This window comes from Athene cunicularia (assembly GCF_003259725.1).
Source record: "Athene cunicularia isolate RWA chromosome 7 unlocalized genomic scaffold, athCun1 chr7_part2, whole genome shotgun sequence".
Lineage (NCBI taxonomy): Eukaryota > Metazoa > Chordata > Aves > Strigiformes > Strigidae > Athene > Athene cunicularia.
The window spans coordinates 4,206,797-4,224,461 of record NW_020799108.1 but is presented as its reverse complement, the minus strand read 5'-3'; the positions used below and the strand labels follow the sequence as shown (position 1 = coordinate 4,224,461).

Below are 17,665 nucleotides of genomic sequence, written 5' to 3'. Positions count from 1 at the left end.
GCTGGGACACGGCGCGGGCACCGCTCGGCGCCGCCCCCAGAGCAGCTGCCGGGAGAGGCGACGGGGTCGGAATTCACGTACGAGGTAAGAAAGGGGGGACTGAAGTGGAGAGGGAACGAAGGAAGGCATCAGCTCCCCGACCCGGAGCCTCAGTCCCGCGCCTTCCTTCCGCTGTGGTACGGCTGCCTGCGGGGCCGGGGCCGAACGTTCTCCGTGCGTGTGGGACTGTGAGCTGAGCCTCGGCATTCGCCTGTGCTCCGTGGCTTTGCATTGTTCCCAAACCTTTTAGTCTGGCAGTTTCCCAGTCAATAAAACTTACACGGAAAAAACAGTAATTTGATGATCCTCACTGTTTATGTGATCTGAGGCGCGGAATCAAACTCTACAACTCACTAAGAGTTATAAAGTGGTATGTTTATTACGACTTCGGGCACACGGGGGATCGCTCCGCCACAAACGTGCACTTCGGGAGCCAAAAAAACCCCAGCTCCTTTTATTGTTTGAAATGTTACATATGCATTAGGATTCCGAAGATGAGGAGGGAATATTACAGTTGGTTCCGAGAAATTCCCCTCTTGCCCCCTTCCCCGCCCCCCATGTTCTTCGCGCCTGCGCAGTGCCCCCTGGTGAGAGTGGGCCGGGGTCTTCAAGGGTCTTCAGGATGAAGTAAGACTCCTTCTTCATTAACTTTTTAACTTCGCTTCCTGCGCATGCTCTCTAGACCTTTGGCTCATCTCCAGGTTTTAGTCGGTTTTACCCGTTTGTTTTGTTAATTGGAACTTTTGTGTCTATCAAGATGTTCCAGGAAGTAAATCCTTGATGTTATTAGGTATTGGTCATCCTTTAGCTGGTACGGCTCCCCCTTTATCTCAAAGACGGGGGTTAGTTTACTATCTATCCTGTTTTCTGTAAAATGTTATCTAGCTAACACTGCCTGAGGGCTAGCATTGTTTAATGCTTTGTCGATATTTCTTTGCTTTTTTTTGCCTTCCTCACACTAATCTTCCTCCTCCAAGGGATTATTACAAAGCATTGAGACGCTGATCCATAACTTTATTGTGTGTCGATGATCTGCTTGCTGATGTCCTGCTAGCTCTAGCTGTAAGTGTTAAGAGTCAGCCGCGGCAAACCTGGCTCCCGGCTGTACTAGTGTTGGGTGTTGCTTACTATCATCTTGTTCTCCTGGAGTAGGGATTGTTTGCTCGTTTTCCATCTTTGCTTTAGGACTCTGTCTTTTACCGTGATGTTTTATAAACGGCCTCTAAAATGCATGAAGTGGTAGAGTTCTAAAAACACTTGGCAGTAAGCCAAGCAGTGGTTGAGCAGTCAGCGAGCCTGCAGTATTTCTTTTCATTGCAGTACTGGGGAGAAAGGGTTACAGACAGCTAGTAAATGCAGCACCTGTTGAGAGGTCTGGAGGGTATTCCAAGCTCGAGCAGGTGATGTTCGGAGTGAACAAAGCTTTCCAAGAATGGCAGTAACACAGACTTGAAAACTTGAAACTTGAAAACAGGAATTTGTGCTGGATCATGCTTCGGTTTGATTTGCTGAGGAAATGACTTACATACATACCTGGTGTACACACAACTTGCCCCCATTCTCCTCAAGCAATGTGGTTTTTATCTCATTTAATTGAAATAATTTGGTCTAAATTCTGAATTGTCATAACTCAGTTTGAACTTGAATTATATAGGCTTGTTAGTTTAGGCAGAAATCAGTTTAACAAGTTATTCTGCTAAATTGAATTGATAAAACATCTAGATAAGGTTTCAAAGTAGCTTTTAGCTAAATTAAAGTCTGATTTATTGTGAAGTGATAAAATTTCTGTGTGTAGATAATAGACTGAGATCTGAACCTTTTTGATAACACTTTAAGTGCTTGAGCTATGTCACAATATATGGGATTTCATACGAGGAGGAAAGGAATATGAAGAACAGTTATTGAGCTATGGGAGAGTAAGTCTGAATACAGGAAAAAGCAATCCAACCTTTATTTTTGCACAGGCTCTGTCTTCTGACTCAAAGGAAAGGACACAGTTCAGGATTCCTGGGCTCTGTCAAACCTCGTTTCCTAACTGGGCATCTGGACTTGGGGATTGTATTTTCTATCTGTCTCTGAACACAAAAATGTAACAGTCTCTTCTCTGTGACCCCCTGTGCTATGATATCCTCTGTGGTTTATCTGCTGAGCTGTCCCCCCAGGGGGGACTTCAAGGCTTTGGATTCAGAGGTTCTGTTCCTGCTCTGCTTCTCTGATTTTTTTCTCATGCTCCCTCATGTAGAAAGCTTTGCTGCTTCCAGCTGCTCTAAACAAAAGACTGAAGACCTACCTGCCCATTTTTAGGTATATAACCTTCCACAGGCAGAACAGAATTGCCTAGGCTATGTGGAAGAAGTTGGGTGTGGTGGAAGGGTGATTATTGAACTTCAGTGAGTTGCCTGTGTAGAACCTATTTAGACTGAGTGCTATTACATTTTAGTTGACATATACTTATAAGGGAGACTTTAGGGTTTTTCATGGGAGGTGAAACACGGTCCACTAGCAAGATGTGACTGGGAGTGGATGGATATTCCACAGCTTCAGCTTGGGTGTCAGGCTTGTAACAGAGGAACACCTTCCTGTTACAGCCAGAGAAAAATGAGCCCTTGGACTGCTGATCAAGGAGTATGTGTGAACCACTGTGCTCCCTCCACTGAGAATTATAATAAGTTACTGCAGTGACTCTTCCCACCTAGAATGGAGAGAAGCAAAGATCCGAACATGGAAGATACTTGAAAGAAATGGAGTAATTTAGGGGCCTCTTGAGGTCATCTAGCTCCGTTTTCTGCTCAGAGCAGGGCTAACTTCAAATTTAGACTGGGTTGTTCAGAGCTTCTGCTAAATCTGGGCTTTGTTGTAGTCTTGTGTTTGGAGAATGAAGTTTCACATTTATTTAAAAGAAAACTCCGCTTCTGCAGAGAATTTAGGGCTTCCAAACAGCTGTTGGATGAATTCTTATTACAAGGATTGTTGTATTGAAGATTCAAGCGTTATTAACCGTTTGCTTTCTACTTTCAGGCAGAGAGACTGTTGATTCCACCAACATGGAGGATGATGTCAGCTTGAAGTTCCGTCAGCAGCTCCTGCTCATTGATGAAAACCTGGTGACTGAAGATGTAGCAGCTTTAAAATTTCTCTGTACTGACTTGCTCCCATTCAAAAAACTAGAAAGTGTGGAGTCAGCAGTGGACATCTTTCAGCTTCTCATGGCTGAAGAATATCTGAATGAGGAAGATACTTTCCTACTAGCTGAACTCTTATACAGAATTAAATGTCACTCCTTGCTCAAGAAACTTGGTTATACCAAGGAGAAAGTGCAAGAATGTCTGCATGAGAAGGGAAGAGTGTCTCTGTACAGGTAAGCTTGCTGTGGGATTCTGCCATCTATGCCATACTGTTTCCCTTTCTTTTTTTAAATTCCCAGTTTACTTTTAGTTTCTACACTGTCTTCTGTTCTGTTACAGGCAGATGCTGTATGAATTGTCAGAGAACATTAGCAATGAGATGCTGAAGGATATCATATTCCTCCTGCAAAATTATCTTCCAAAGCGCCGGATAACTCTTGTATGTGTGGAGAGAGCCAACTGTGTGTATGGTGGGAAGGAAAGAAGGAGTGGGAGAAATAGGAGAAAAAGCATGAAAAGTATTTGGGAGAATAGGGCATAATCTGCAACTAGGCTGGTCAGTATTTTTAGGGTTAGCAAGGAGGAAGCTGTTGTCAGGTAAGTGTGCCAAGGTCAACCACTGACAGTCCACAGTCTTGCATTAGATCATAAAAGGGTGACAAATCAAATCTTCACCCTGCTTGAGCTGTGTGCAAAGAAGATTCATGTCCATATGTCATTGGTACCATTTCACAGCAATAAAGCCTTCTCGAAGACGAGCCATTACTGTGGTTTGGGTGACTCTGTTTAAACAAGTAATAACGCAACCAGTAGCTTTCCATGAAGCAACATTTCTACCTCCCACGGTGATGTAGAACTGACTGTTTGGGCCTTGTCGATAGGAAGCAAAGCAGATAATAATCTGATTGTTTGAGGCAGACAGGGCTGAGGCAGGTTTTGAGTTCTAAGGAATGATAATTATATTTTGCTCTCTCCTTTTGCCTGCCAGTCTGCTCTGGAATTGCTGATTTTATTGGAAAAACAGGGCCTTTTAACTGAAAACAATGTACAGATGCTGGAGGAAGTCTGTATGAATGTTTCACCTGATCTCCTGGAAACAGTAAACTGCTACAAAAGGGCAAAAGGTGAGAAATTCACAGTCAGGGAGTAGGTTTGCTAAAATGCAGGAAGCACTAGAAGGGTCTGGGCAACTGAATCTCAAGGTCTTATGTGTGCAGTGTCAGAACAGGAGCTAGAGTGGGATTGCTCATCTTCACACACAAATTTGGCATAACAGTCCCTAGCTTGCATTACTTCCTAGATGAATTTCAGTAGGGACATGATGGAATATCTGAGGCCACACAGAGAAGGTGAGCGCATACAGAACAAGCTGGGAAACTGAAAATCCATTTATAGTTATGTCACATTTCTCCATTTCCCCATGAGTAGTATGGAGATGATGATGAGTGTCCTGTAAAAGGATATATGTGATATATGAAGGTACACTACAACAAGACAGTTGTCTGCTAATAAGCTGGCAAGGCAAACCATGCGTGCATTTGTGTCTGATATGTGGTAGGCTTTATTATTAAATGTGTGATTCATGTTATCAGAGGTTATACTGTAGTTTGTAATATTCCTTCATTTAGTGTCCTGTGGAGTGGCTATAAGCATACTAGAGAAAAAGTTCTATTTCCATTTATTTAAGCACTGGGAAACAAATCTGGGAAGTACAAAGCTATGTTTCCCCAGTAGGTGGAAGGGCACTCGGTGTTTCATGAGTTCCATTCCCCCATGCTTTCTGAGTGTTTCAAAGTTGCTTTCATTTTAAATATGTCTTTCAGTAAGTATAGATCTGCATTTGCCTAAGGTGCAGATTCATACTGATTTAACTAAAAGGCACTTGGCTTCTCTCATTTTATCTCTTTCTGCTCTTAGTGTCTCTGCCTCACCAGGAGAACACTCTGCCAGTCAAGGAATCTTCACTGTCTCACACTGGAGCCATCAGAGTATTCACTTCCTCACAGGTACGCTGGAGTACATACTGCCAGTTTGGGTTTTAGTGGTTGGGGGCTTGAGTTTTTTTCTTGCCTGTATTTTTAAACTGTACCAACTGTGAGATTTTTTGGTTAGTTTTCTTACTTGGTTTAGGAGGGGAACAAGCATCTTTGTTCAGCATGTAAGAAATACAGCTGGATATGGTGTCAAATAGTGGAAGTCAAAAATACTACTATTGGTCATGTGCAATTGGGGGGAAAAAATGTTAGAAAGAGAGATGAATGAGTGAAAAAGCTAGACAGGTGCCTTCTAGAGAACAGGTCAGTCACTTAGTGCTGATTTTTAAAGTTTCAGCTGGTCAACACTAAACTATCTCTAAAGGCTAACACCGTACTTTGATAATCAGGTCAAACTGCTGCTGAAGGGAGTGGTCCCAATTTCTCAATGTACCAGTCCTTGATCAGTTAAACCCCTCCTGCAGCTGCATAATGAATCAGACTGGGAAACTTCTCAGGGCTATAACTGATCTTTTTCTGGGGGGAGAGGAAGGGAGGGAGTTTTAACCCAGTTCTGAATGAGGAGAACAGAGATCTTTCTAAGGATACTTCCCAGGAGTGAAGTTGTAGACAAGAGCTGAGGAAAACGAGCTATTTAATATCAGAAGGGTTTGCATTACTCCTGCTTTGAGATGTATTTGCTCTATACTTGCAGAGGGTTTGGGGAAGCCTTCATCCATTGCACTTAGCACAGTCAGAAAATAAATGTAGTTCTAGTGAGAAAACATAGATTTAAAAGATTTTTTAAAAATGACTAAAAGATTGTTTCCATAATCCTGATGGTCATGTTTGATTTTTCTTTAAGATGATGAGAGGTTGTAGGCTTTCTCCATGCTGCATAATAAGCCATTTAAACTTAATGCTGGAAGATGTCTTTTAGGCAGGACTAGAATCACTAGTTACAATGGTTTATATTCAAATAATTGACTATAAAAGAGAAATGATTAGGACTATGTTGGGACCTTTATTTTGTTTATAATGACTGCTTACCCCTATAATGAGAGGATCATTTGGAAGTGAAAGAAAATTCGTTGCTGTTTCCCTTTGTCCTTAAGAGAAAATATATTTGTTTGCAGCTCTGTGAGATCTGCTGTAAGTGGGGAAGTCTTTTGTAATTTCATTATTAAATGCTTTGCTACTCTTAGGAATTCAGTAGTTTTCCTACTCATGACTTAAAGAGCTTTATATTAAGCCTATTTTTCAGAAATCACTATGAAAATTTATTATATGTACTAACAATTTTTAACGTGGTATTCCCCCCACTCAAAAAATAGGAGACCTCAATCAAATCTGTCGTTTCTAACATCAATGGTAAGAATTTCTGAAAATGTGTTTGGCTTTTAGTACCTTCATGTTTAATGTTGCATTCCTTTACTTTCTCTGGGAAATTTCTAGCATTTGGTTTAATGCAGCACACTTACCTTGCTGTATTCTTGGAAGGGTCTTTTGCTTTCTGCACATACAGATTTGGAGGATTTCTGCTCTTATATAAAAGAGGCAAGAGAAAATTGGCAAATCCTGTATACTTTTTCAGTCATTTACTAGAAACTAACTAATGTGCTTTCTGGGAAGTGAAATAAGGGCTGGTCTGATTAGAAGCAAAATGATTATTTCTTTCCTGAAAACAAAAAACAAGTTTTCTGTTTAAATATCCCTGGGAGAACAAGAGAATGGCACATTATGACTCTTTGTAAAATTGAGATGTTAGCGTTTTAGGTGCAGGATTTTACTTCTGATGTCTTTTGCTGTATAGATCATTATGTTGAAGAGCCTGGAAGTATTGCATGGTAGAGATGGATGTTTTGAATGCATTAAATAGTGTGCAATTTGTGCAAAAGGAGACAAGCAGTTTAGGACATTCAGAAGAAGTAAGCAAAGCAGCAATAAATGAAGTTACATTTTGGATCAGATCTCTGAAAAGATTCTGTACAAATTACAGTGGGTAGTTTGCATCCATCTTTGTGACTCAACATCAGATAGATGAGTTGCAAAGTATAGCAGTACAACATCTGTCAGCTCTTCTCCACCTTCAAGTTCTGTCAATGAAGCCTTGCTCTGAAAGTCAGTCTGAGAGTTACTACAGTGATTCGGGAACAAACAAAAGAAAAATCTGTAATGGGAGCTTCAGTAGAAACACTGCAGATCCTTCTTACAGTACAGATTATTTCTAAGATTATTTCCAAATGAAAAATTCATTTGAATGTCTCAGGGACCTGTATTGTAGCTAAACTCCTTTCTGCTAGATCCACCAGTACTGGATTTCTTTTCATAAATATCTATGCTGGGTTTTTTTCCTAGATAACAAAGCAGCTAATCTTACACAAGGCTTCTCAGAAATGAACATGGAGCTGCCTGGAGAATTCAACAATGTAGAAAATGAATCCAAGGTTTGAGACAATCTCTTAAATCCTTCTTTTTCAATACCTGGGTGTGTGAGGTCTTCATCCCTGTAATGACATTGATCATGCAAGGACTTCATGTGTGTTTTATGAAGTTTTTTGAGTTGTCTGATCAACTGCAACATTTCAGAGACTATTTTAACCTTGGAGGCCAGAACATTAACAGTATTGAAAGGTGTGGTAGAGGCAAAACAAACATAATACCTTTGATGATATCCACACACCAGTGCATCTGCTTATCTTCCTGATACAGGCAAGATGTTTGGCATTTTTTAAAGTTGTGTGTTTTGGAGATGGCAGCAGAGTGTTTAAGACATGGAGACAAACATAGCTTCTCAGTTCTCTTTCTGGATCTGGCTTAGAAGAAGCTTCAGGGCATCTTGAAATTAAAAACAATAAGGGGTAGTATACAGTGGCCTTGTGAGAGGGCTGAAAGAATACAAGAGTTTTTGGTAAGCCATTGCAGGCATGTAACAATCTTCCTCAATAAACCAGAGGTTTTGGTACCAGGTAAAAGATCCATTTTGTGAGATCCCTTCTTAGAAGCCTTATGTGCACTCTTTAACATTGTACAGCAGTGTAACCACTGAATTCTCCCTGTGGCTTTTTCCTTCTGATGAGCATGGATATTGAGGGAGCAAGTTGCTGCATTTATTTATAGATATTTAATTTCTTGGAGTTCTGTGTTATAACTTATCTGTGTTATAACATTTTCATCACCTGATGTTCAGAGTGCTGTAGCAAAAGCACTTCTTGTTGCTGTTGAAGGATCTTGGAGCACTGCCTTCATTTTGTTCTACTAAAACACACAAAAGCAGGTGTTGCTCTCTTTAGTGAGCAGAAAGGAACTGGAGTGCTGGGAGTTTTTGACTTCAACCTGAGGTCAGACTTGAAGAGATGGTACTTGAAGTTTTGGTGTCTCTTCAGTTTTTAAAATGTTCTTTCTTAAGAGTGGGAGGTAACTTTTAAGTCTTAGCAAAACTAATAGTGTGGCAGCTTTATGCACTTCTGAGATCACTCTGCCTGCATCCCTTTCTGGTGGATCAGTATGAACCACCTGCTCCAAGTATTCATCACTACTCTCAGGAAAAACAAGTCAGAGGTCTAACATCATATCGTTTCATTTGAGAGGAAGGAAAGATGTTTAGGAACCATGGAAGCACCTGAGAAGGGTCTGGTAGGGAGTGGGGCCCACGCTCACAGAAAGGTGTTGGATTCATTAGCTCATCTCAAGGGCATCTATACCGATGCACACAGCAACAAACAGGGAGAGCTTGAGGCCATGATGCAGCACGAGAACTATGACATAGTAGCTATAACAGAAACGTGGTGGGATGCCTTACACAACTGGAGTGCTTCAGACAATGGCTACAAGCTCTTCAGGAGGGACAGACAGGGAAGGAGAGGTGGTAGAGTGGCCCTGTATGTTAGAGAATACAGAGCTCAGAAATCAAGTACAGTGATAACGGGGTTGACAGTGTGTGGGTTAGGTTAAGGGCCAATAAAGCAGATCTTGCTGTGGGAGTCTGCTACAGACCCCCCCAACCAAAGTGGTGAGGTAGATGAAGCTTTCAGTAAACAGTTGGGAGAAATCTCACAGTCACTTGCCATTGTTCTTGTGAGGGACTTTTAACCTCCCGGGTATCTGCTGGGAACACAACACAGCAGAGAAGGAACAATCCAGGAGGTTCCTGGAACGTGTGGAGGATAACTTCCTCACCCAGCTGGTGAGTGAGCCAGCAGGGAAGGTGCCCTCCTGGACCTGCTTCTTGTGAACAGGGAAGAGCTTGTGGGGGAGGTAAAGGTTGGAGGCCATCTAGTGTGCAGCGATCATGAGATGATTGAGGTTTCGATCCTTCAAGAAACAAAGAGAGAGGTTAGTAAAACTGCCACCTTAGACTTCCGCAGGGCTAACTCTGAACTGTTCAAAAGGCTGATTAACAAAATTGCCTTGGGAGACTGCCCTGAAGGAAATGGGAGTCCAGGAAGGCTGAACATACTTCAAGAGCGAAGTCGTAATGGCACAGGATCAGGCTGTTCCTGTGTGCTGGAAAACAAGCAGGTGGGGAAGGAGACCGGCCTGGCTAAACAGGGACCTTTGCCTGGATCTCAAGAACAAAAGGAGAATCTATTGCCTTTGGAAGAGGGGCCAGGTCTCTCATGAAGACTATAAAGATGTAGTGAAGTTATGCAGGGAGAACATTAGGAGAGCCAAAGCACAGATAGAGCTCAAGCTGGCTACAGTTGTTAAGGATAACAAAAAATGTTTCTATAAATTCATTAACAGCAAAAGGAGGATTAGGGAAAATCTCCCTCCTTTATTGGATGCAGAGGGAAACATGGTAACTAAGGATGAGGAAAAGGCTGAGATGCTCAACACCTACTTTGCCTCAGTCTTTAGCAGTGGAAGTGGCTGTTCCCTGGACACTCAGCCTCATGAGCTGGAAGATGGGGAGGAGAAGCAGATTGAGGTCAGCACAGTTGAAGAGGAGGTGGTCAGAGACCTGCTTGCACCTCTTGGATGCACACAAGTCTGTGGGAGCAGATGGGTTACACCCAAGGGTGCTGAAAGAGTTGGCAGATGTGCTCGCCAAGCCGCTGTCCATGATTTACCTGGAGTCATGGCTGACTGGGGAGGTCCCATTGGACTGGAGGGTGCAAATGTGACACCCATCTACAAGAGAGGCAGAAAGGAGGATCTGGGAAACTATAGACCTGTCAGTGTGACCTCGGTGCCAGGGAAGGTCATGGAGCAGGTCATCTTGGGTGCCATTAAAAGTCATATAATAGACAACCAGGAGATCAGGCCCAGTCAGCATGGGTTTATGAAAGGCAGGTCCTGCCTGACAAACCTGATCTTCTACAACAGGGCGACCTGCTTATTGGATAAGTTTTACCTTGGCTTTAGCAAGGCCTTTGACACCGTTTCCCACAGTATTCTCCTGGTGAAACTGAATGCTTGCGGCTTGGATGGGCACACGCTTTGCTGGGTAAAAAACTGGCTGGCTGGCCGGGCCCAAAGAGTGGTGGTGAACGGAGTTAAATCCAGTTGGCAGCTAGTCACGAGTGGTGTCCCCCAGGGCTTGGTTTTGGGGCCACTCCTGTTTAACATTGGTGATCTAGATGTGAGGGATCGAGTGCACCCTCAGTCAGTTTGCAGATGACACCCAGTTGGGTGGGAGTGTTGATCTGCTCAAGGGTAGGGAGGCTTTACCAAGAGACCTGGACAGGCTGGAGCGATGGGCTGAGGCCAACTGGGGGAATTTCAATGAGGCCAAATGCCAGGTTCTGCACTTTGGCCACAACAACCCCCAGCAGCGCTACAGGCTTGGGGAGGAGTGGCTGGAGAGCTGCCAGTCAGAGAGGGACCTGGGGGTGCTGATTGACAGCTGGCTGAGCAGGAGCCAGCAGTATGCCCAAGGGGCCAGGGAGGCCAATGGCATCCTGGCTTGTGTCAGCAATAGTGTGGCCAGTAGGGACAGGGAAGGATCAAACTCCTGTACTCAGCACTGGTGAGGCCTCACCTGGAACTGTGTTCAGTTTTGGGCCCCTCACTACAAAAATGACATTGAGTTACTCAAGTGTGTCCAGAGAAGGGCAACGAAGCTGGTGCAGGGTCAGGAGCACAGGTCGTACGAAGAGCGGCTGAGGGAACTGGGGGGGATTTAGTCTGGAGAAGAGGAGGCTGAGGGGAGACCTCATCACCCTCTACAGCTACCTGAAAGGAGGGTGCAGAGAGATGGGGATGAGTCTCTTTAACCAAGTAGTAAGTGATAGGATGAGGGAATGGCCTCAAGTTGCGCCAGGGAAGGTTTAGACTGGACATTAGGAAGCATTTCTTTCCAGAACAGGTTGTTGGGTGTTGGAATGGGCTGCCCAGGGAGGTGGTGGAGTCCCCATCCCTGGAGGTGTTTAAGAGTCGTGTTGACATAGCGCTGTGGGATCTGGTGGAGTTGGGAACTGTCAGTGTTAGGTGGATGGTTGGACTGGATGATCTTCGAGGTCTTTTTCAACCTAGATGATTCTGTGATTCTGTTTCACTATGAAACTTCTGCAATCTGAAGTTAAAATATTGTCGTGACACTGGAAACAGTTGGGGACTTGTATCCCAATTCAGATTGCAGAGTTTGGATGCTGAATTCTCTTTTGCGTACAGATGACCAGCTCAGCTGCTAAAACTTTCCTTTACAGTTTGATAGTATGGTGACAGAGTGTGCTTGAGGCTTCAGCCATGGCTTTTCACACAAGGAAGCACAATGAATTCCAGCTTTTCAAAAGTAACCCCCAGTCTTAGGTGCCTCTTAATTTTTGGATGCCAATTTTGGACATGTTAAGGAAATATGAGTAAGTTGAATAAATTCTTCGAGGCTCTAAGCTTTTTTCGTCTCCTTTCTACAGAAGATGACAAGCTACAAAATGGATGGACCACACAGAGGATTTTGTCTTGTTATTAATAATGTTAACTTTGATAGGTCTCTTCAGGAGAGAAAAGGTTCTTGTAAAGATGCTGGTAAGTTACTGAAGTGAGATTTTTGGAATATTAGTCTCTGTTTCCCTCTGTGAGTTAATTATCTAGTATTGCTTTACATTTTATTGTCTATATTCTAGTTAGTTAATATTTTTAAAGTATAAAATTTTTGATACATGTTGAATTATGTCCTTTGTGTATCTTAGGGGAGTGAGGGTTAAAGGATGCGTAACCATTGAGTTTCTGATGCAGCTGGATCATTCTTGAATCATTTTAAGAATCACTTTTTACTTAGCCTTTATCTATAGCTATAATAAGAGAACTAAAACTAAAGTAAAACACCATTGTACATAATATGATGCAAAATTCTGTAATCAACCAACTCAGTGCATACTTCTTATTTTACTTTGTTCAGTTTATCTCGTGTATGGAACAGTTTTGACAGTTATGTGAGGAAGGTTTTGAAAGATCTAAGCAGAAAATTGGCAGGGGGACAGGATTCCTCATATTTTCAGGTGTCATTTGTGAGCTCAGTGTGTCAATATACATTGTAAATTGCCATTGTATTTTATGAAACTTGTTAAGAAAAATCCAGGAACTCTGTTTGAGCTGATGACATGTTTTTTTTTATTCCAGTTAACCTTTAATTGATACTAGTATAATCATAAAATGGTAGAATGGTTTGGGTTGGAAGGGATCTTAAAGATCATCTAGTTCCCACCCCCCTGCCATGGGCAGGGACCCCTTCCACTAGCCCAGGCTGCTCAAAGCCCCGTCCAACCTGGCCTTGAACCCTGCCAGGGAGGGGGCAGCCACAGCTGCTCTGGGAAACCTGTGCCAGTGTCTCACCACCCTCACAGGGAAGAATTTCTTCCTTCTATCTAATCTAAATCTACCCTCTGTCAGTTTAAAACCATTACCCCTCGTCCTATCCCCGCACTTCCTGATCAAAAGTGTCCCTCCCCATCTCTCCTGTAGCCCCCTTTAAGTACCGGAAGGCCGCTATAGGGTCTCCCTGAGCCTTCTCTTCTCTGGGCTGAACAACCCCAACTCTCTCAGCCTGTCCTCACAGGGGAGGTGCTCCAGCCCCCTGATCATCTTCATGACCTCCTCTGGACCTGCTTGAGTAGGTCCATGTCCTCCTTATGTTGGGGGCCCCAGAGCTGAACACAGCACTGCATGTGGGGTCTCATGAGAGTGGAGTAGAGAGGGAGAATCCCCTCCCTCGCCCTGCTGGCCACACTTCTCTTGATGCAGCCCAGAACATGGTTGGCTTTCTAGGCTGTGAGCGCACATTGCTGGTTCACAGTCAGTTTTCCATCCACTAATACCCCGAAGTCCTTCGCCGCAGGGCTGCTCTCAATCCACTCCTCGCCCAACCTGTATTTGTGCTTGGGATTGTCCTGACCCATGTGCAGGACCTTGCACTTCACCTTGTTGAACTCCATGAGGTTTGCACAGTCCCACCTCTCCAGCCTGTCCAGGTCCCTCTGGATGGCACACCCCTTCCCTCCAGCGTGTCAACTGCATCACACATCTTGGTGTCGTTGGCAGACTTGCTGAGGGTGCACTGAATCCCACTGTCGATGTCACCAACAAAGATGTTAAACAGCACCGGTCCCAGCACTGACTCCTGAGGAACATCACTCATCGCTGCTCTTCACTTAGACATTGAGTCGTTGACCACAACTCTTTTGAGTGTGACCATCCAGCCAATTCCTTTACCCATCCAAATCAATGTCTCTCCAGTTTAGAGACAAGGATGTCATGCAGGGAAGTGTGAAATGCTTTGCAGAAATCCAGATAGATTATGTCAGTTTCTCTTCCCTTATCTACCAGTGCTGTAACGTCATCATAGAAGGCCGCCAGATTTGTCAGACATGATTTACTGTTAGTTGGCTGTCACCAGTCACCTCCATATTTTCCATGTACCCTAGGCACAGTTTCCAGATCAGAGGTGAGACTGACTGGCCTGTAGTTCTCCGGGTCTTCCTTTTTTCCCTTTTTAAAAATGGGATTATGTTTCCCCTTTTCCAATCAGTGGGAACTTCACTGGACTCTCGTGACTTCTCAGATATGATGGATAGTGACTTAACCACTTCATCTGCCAGGGTCCCCAGGACCCGCAGATGCATCTCATTAGGTCCCATGGACCTGAGCACCTTTAGGTTCCTTAGATGGTCTTGAACCTGATCTTCTCTTACAGTGAATGGTTCTTCCTTCTCCCAGTCCCCACATTTGTCTTCTGCATCTTGGGTGGTGTGGCTGGAGCTCTTGCCACTGAAGACTGAGGCAAAAAAGTCGAGTACTTCAGCCTTCTCCATATCCCAGGTGACCAGGTCTCTCATTTCCTTCTGGACAGGGCCCACATTTTTCCCTAGTCTTCCTTTTATCACTGACACCTGTAAAAGCTTTTTTTGCTGACCTTGATGTCCCTGGCCAGATTTAATTCTATGAGGGCTTTGCCCTTCCTAACCTGATCCCTGGCTACCCAGACAGCTTCTCTGTACTCCTCCCAGGCTATCTGTCCGTGCTTCCACCCTCTGTAGGCTTCCTTTTTATGTGTGAGCTTGTCCGGGAGCCCCTTGTTCATCCCTGCAGCCTCCTGACTTCCCCTTTGTTGGGATGCATCGCTCCTGAGCTTGGAGAAGGTGATTGTTGAATATTAACCAGTGTTCTTGGGCCCCTCTTCCCTCCAGGCCTTTATCCCATGTTACTCTGCCAAGCAGATCCCTGAAGAGGCTAGAGTCTGCTCTTCCATAGTCCAGAGTAATGAGCTTGCTGAGCGCCCTCCTCACTGCCCTAAGGATCTTGAATGCCACTATTTCGTGGTCACAGGCTGCCCCTGAGCTTCACACTCCCTGGCAGCCCCTCCTTGTTGGTGAGAACAAGGTCCAGCACAGCACCTCTCCTTGTTTGCTCCTTTATCACTTAGAGAAGGAAGTTACCATCAATGTGTTCCAGGAACCTCCCTGGATTGCTTATATGCTGCAGTGTTGTCCTTCAGACAGATAATGGGGTGGTTGAAGTCTCCCCATGAGGACCAGGGCTTGTGAACGTGAGGCTGCTCCTACCCGTCTGTAGAGGGCCTCACCCACTCAGTCTTTCTGGTCACGTGGCCTGTAACAGACCCCAGTATAGGATCTGTTGTCCCTGTCCCCCCTTTAATCCTGACCCATAAGCGCTCAGTCAGCACCTCATCCATCCCCAGGCATGTCTCTGTGCACTCCAGCTGGTCACTGACATAGAGGATGACCCCCTCTCCTCATCTCCCCTGCCTGTCCTTCCTAAAGAGCCTGTCTCCTTCCATTCCAGCACTCCGCTCAGGAGCCATCCCATCACATCTCCATGATGGCAGTAAGATTGCAGCCCTGCAGGTGTGGGCATGTCTCTAGCCTGTCTTGTTTATTACCCATGCCACGTGCATTTGCATAGAGGTATTTAAGTTGGGCCCCAGGTGGAACATTCATAAGGATGAATCTACAGAAGTGTCAGGGTTTAAGGTCTTTCCTTGTTCAGATTAGTTTGCATGATGACTTCATAAAATGGTTTTCTACTGCCTCAATTTTTCCTTTTGTTTTTGTTTTAATTACAGGGGAACTGGAGCGAGTATTCACATGGCTTGGTCTGGATGTGAGGACTTACAGAGATCTGACATCTCATCAGATTATAGAACTCATGAAAACTTGGCAGCGTTTGCAAGATCACAAAGACAGGGACTGTTTTATATGTTGTATTCTATCTCATGGAGAGTCAGGAGCAATCTATGGGAAAGATGAGGAACTTGTATCAATTCGCAGGATCATGTCCCACTTCACTGCCAAACAATGTCCACAGCTGGCTGAAAAACCCAAACTCTTCTTTATCCAAGCATGCCAGGGTAAAGAGATACAGTGTCCAGTCTATGTTGAAGCTGATGCACGAATTCCTGACTTGCCTTCCATGCAACAGAGCATTTCTGCTTCTGAAAGTATTCCTGAAGAGGCTGATTTCCTCCTAGGCATGGCCACAATTGACGGATATGTCTCTTTCCGGCACATTCAACAGGGTGCTTGGTATATTCAGGCCCTGTGCAGCAAGTTACAGTTGTTGGTACCAAGGTAAATACTTTGCTTAGCTCTTCCATGAAGAAACAGGATGATCTTCCCCTTTTTTAATTCTCCAAAGGCAGCTTCACATAGGAACAACTAACCCATGTTCTGAGGTGAACAAGATTTGTTAACCTGATGATTTGTTTGCCACTGATAAATTTACATTAACACTGAGAGTACAATAGAGATAATTGGAGAACATGAAGTTTATTGTAAAAAAACTGAAAACCTCCCATCTGTATTCTTTAAGGCAGAGCCATTTTTTCCTTTAGTGGATTTAGGTAAAAATATTCTATAACTTTTATTTACTGATTGAATCAAGCAGACAGAGTACGAAAAGGTCTTTTGTTTTTAGTGTGATTCAAATGAGAACAAAAGAGAATGAATCTGGAAAAAAGGATGTGGGGTTTGTGTTTTAAATTTTTATATCTTCTGGATGATCTGGGAGGTGTTAAATGGAGTGCCATCTGCTCATTAATAAGTCATGTTTTAATTTTTGTTCTCCTGGCCATCTAGGGGTGAAGATATTTTGTCGATTCTTACAGAAGTTAATGAAGATGTGGGAAGACGTGTTGACCGCTTAGGGACAAAGAAGCAGATGCCCCAACCAGCATATACCTTAAGAAGAAAATTTATATTCCCAATACCTACAGACCCTCCTCCTTCACAGCAACATCGAGGCTTTTAAAATACATCCTTTTATCAGCGCAACTCATTGAAATGCAACTCACTACACTAACTATTTCAAGGCAGTTACCCAGAATCCTGAAGAACTGTTAGGTTCAAGACAAGGCCTCATAAATTTTTTGCCAAACAAACTGTGAAACTGGAGGAGACACAATCCATGTGGGAGAGGCATACTTCTGTCATGTTAAATGTTTTTGTACCTGCATAAACTGCAGAGATAAGTGTTTTTCTGACAGCATAAGGGTTGCATGTAGCCTTACATATCTAAACCAGGACTATTAATCGTCTGATTTAGGCTCCTTGTGTTTTATTTTGCAGACTAACAATTTTAAATCCTGCCTCTAAATCCATTAGCTATGTTCATCGAGAAAGACAAATGTGGAAATGAAGAGGAGAAAGCTTAAATTGGAAGTGTAAAAGGGTTTCTTCGATCTCTAAACTATGTTTAACTTAATGGAGAGCCCGTTAACTCTTGAAATTTGTTCCACGGTGCATACTGATACCACCTAATGGCTAACATAAACCTCGTATATAATGAGATCTTTCCAAAACTGAGTAAATCCAAAATACTCTGTAGTATTCTGTCTGTGAAACCTTGTAAACTGTCATTTCCCCATCATTTCTGGGAAGACAATTTAGGGTAGAGGATTTGCACACTGTGAAATACAGCATTCAGCAGTGTATCTGTATAGGTTTATCAGATTGATTAACTTTGTTAAGCAGTACATTTTCTGGTTATTGTTTCTTGTTTTAAGATCCAAAATGCAGCCATACAAGAAACAAGGCTCCTTGTTGATGAAGCTTCTAACAGAGCATTTTTTGA

At 43.6% G+C, this 17,665-nt stretch overlaps 1 protein-coding gene across 3 annotated transcripts; it reads left to right on the top strand.

The window, feature by feature from the left end:
• Nucleotides 1-6: 6 nt before the first annotated feature.
• On the top strand, nt 7-17,599 carry LOC113482525 (caspase-10-like). 3 transcript variants are annotated; one of them, XM_026853223.1, is made up of 11 exons: nt 10-84; nt 1,017-1,101; nt 3,058-3,397; nt 3,504-3,603; nt 4,153-4,288; nt 5,082-5,170; nt 6,472-6,508; nt 7,496-7,584; nt 11,995-12,106; nt 15,660-16,164; nt 16,672-17,599. In XM_026853223.1, exons 3-11 carry the CDS (start codon nt 3,084-3,086, stop codon nt 16,841-16,843), a joined length of 1,554 nt encoding a protein of 517 aa, XP_026709024.1. In that variant the 5' UTR covers nt 10-84; nt 1,017-1,101; nt 3,058-3,083; the 3' UTR covers nt 16,844-17,599. The 3 variants fall into 3 exon arrangements, with proteins under 3 accessions (XP_026709025.1, XP_026709024.1, XP_026709026.1); XM_026853224.1 differs by lacking the exon at nt 1,017-1,101 and having other exon boundaries at nt 7-84; XM_026853225.1 differs by lacking the exons at nt 6,472-6,508; nt 7,496-7,584.
• Nucleotides 17,600-17,665: the final 66 nt, after the last annotated feature.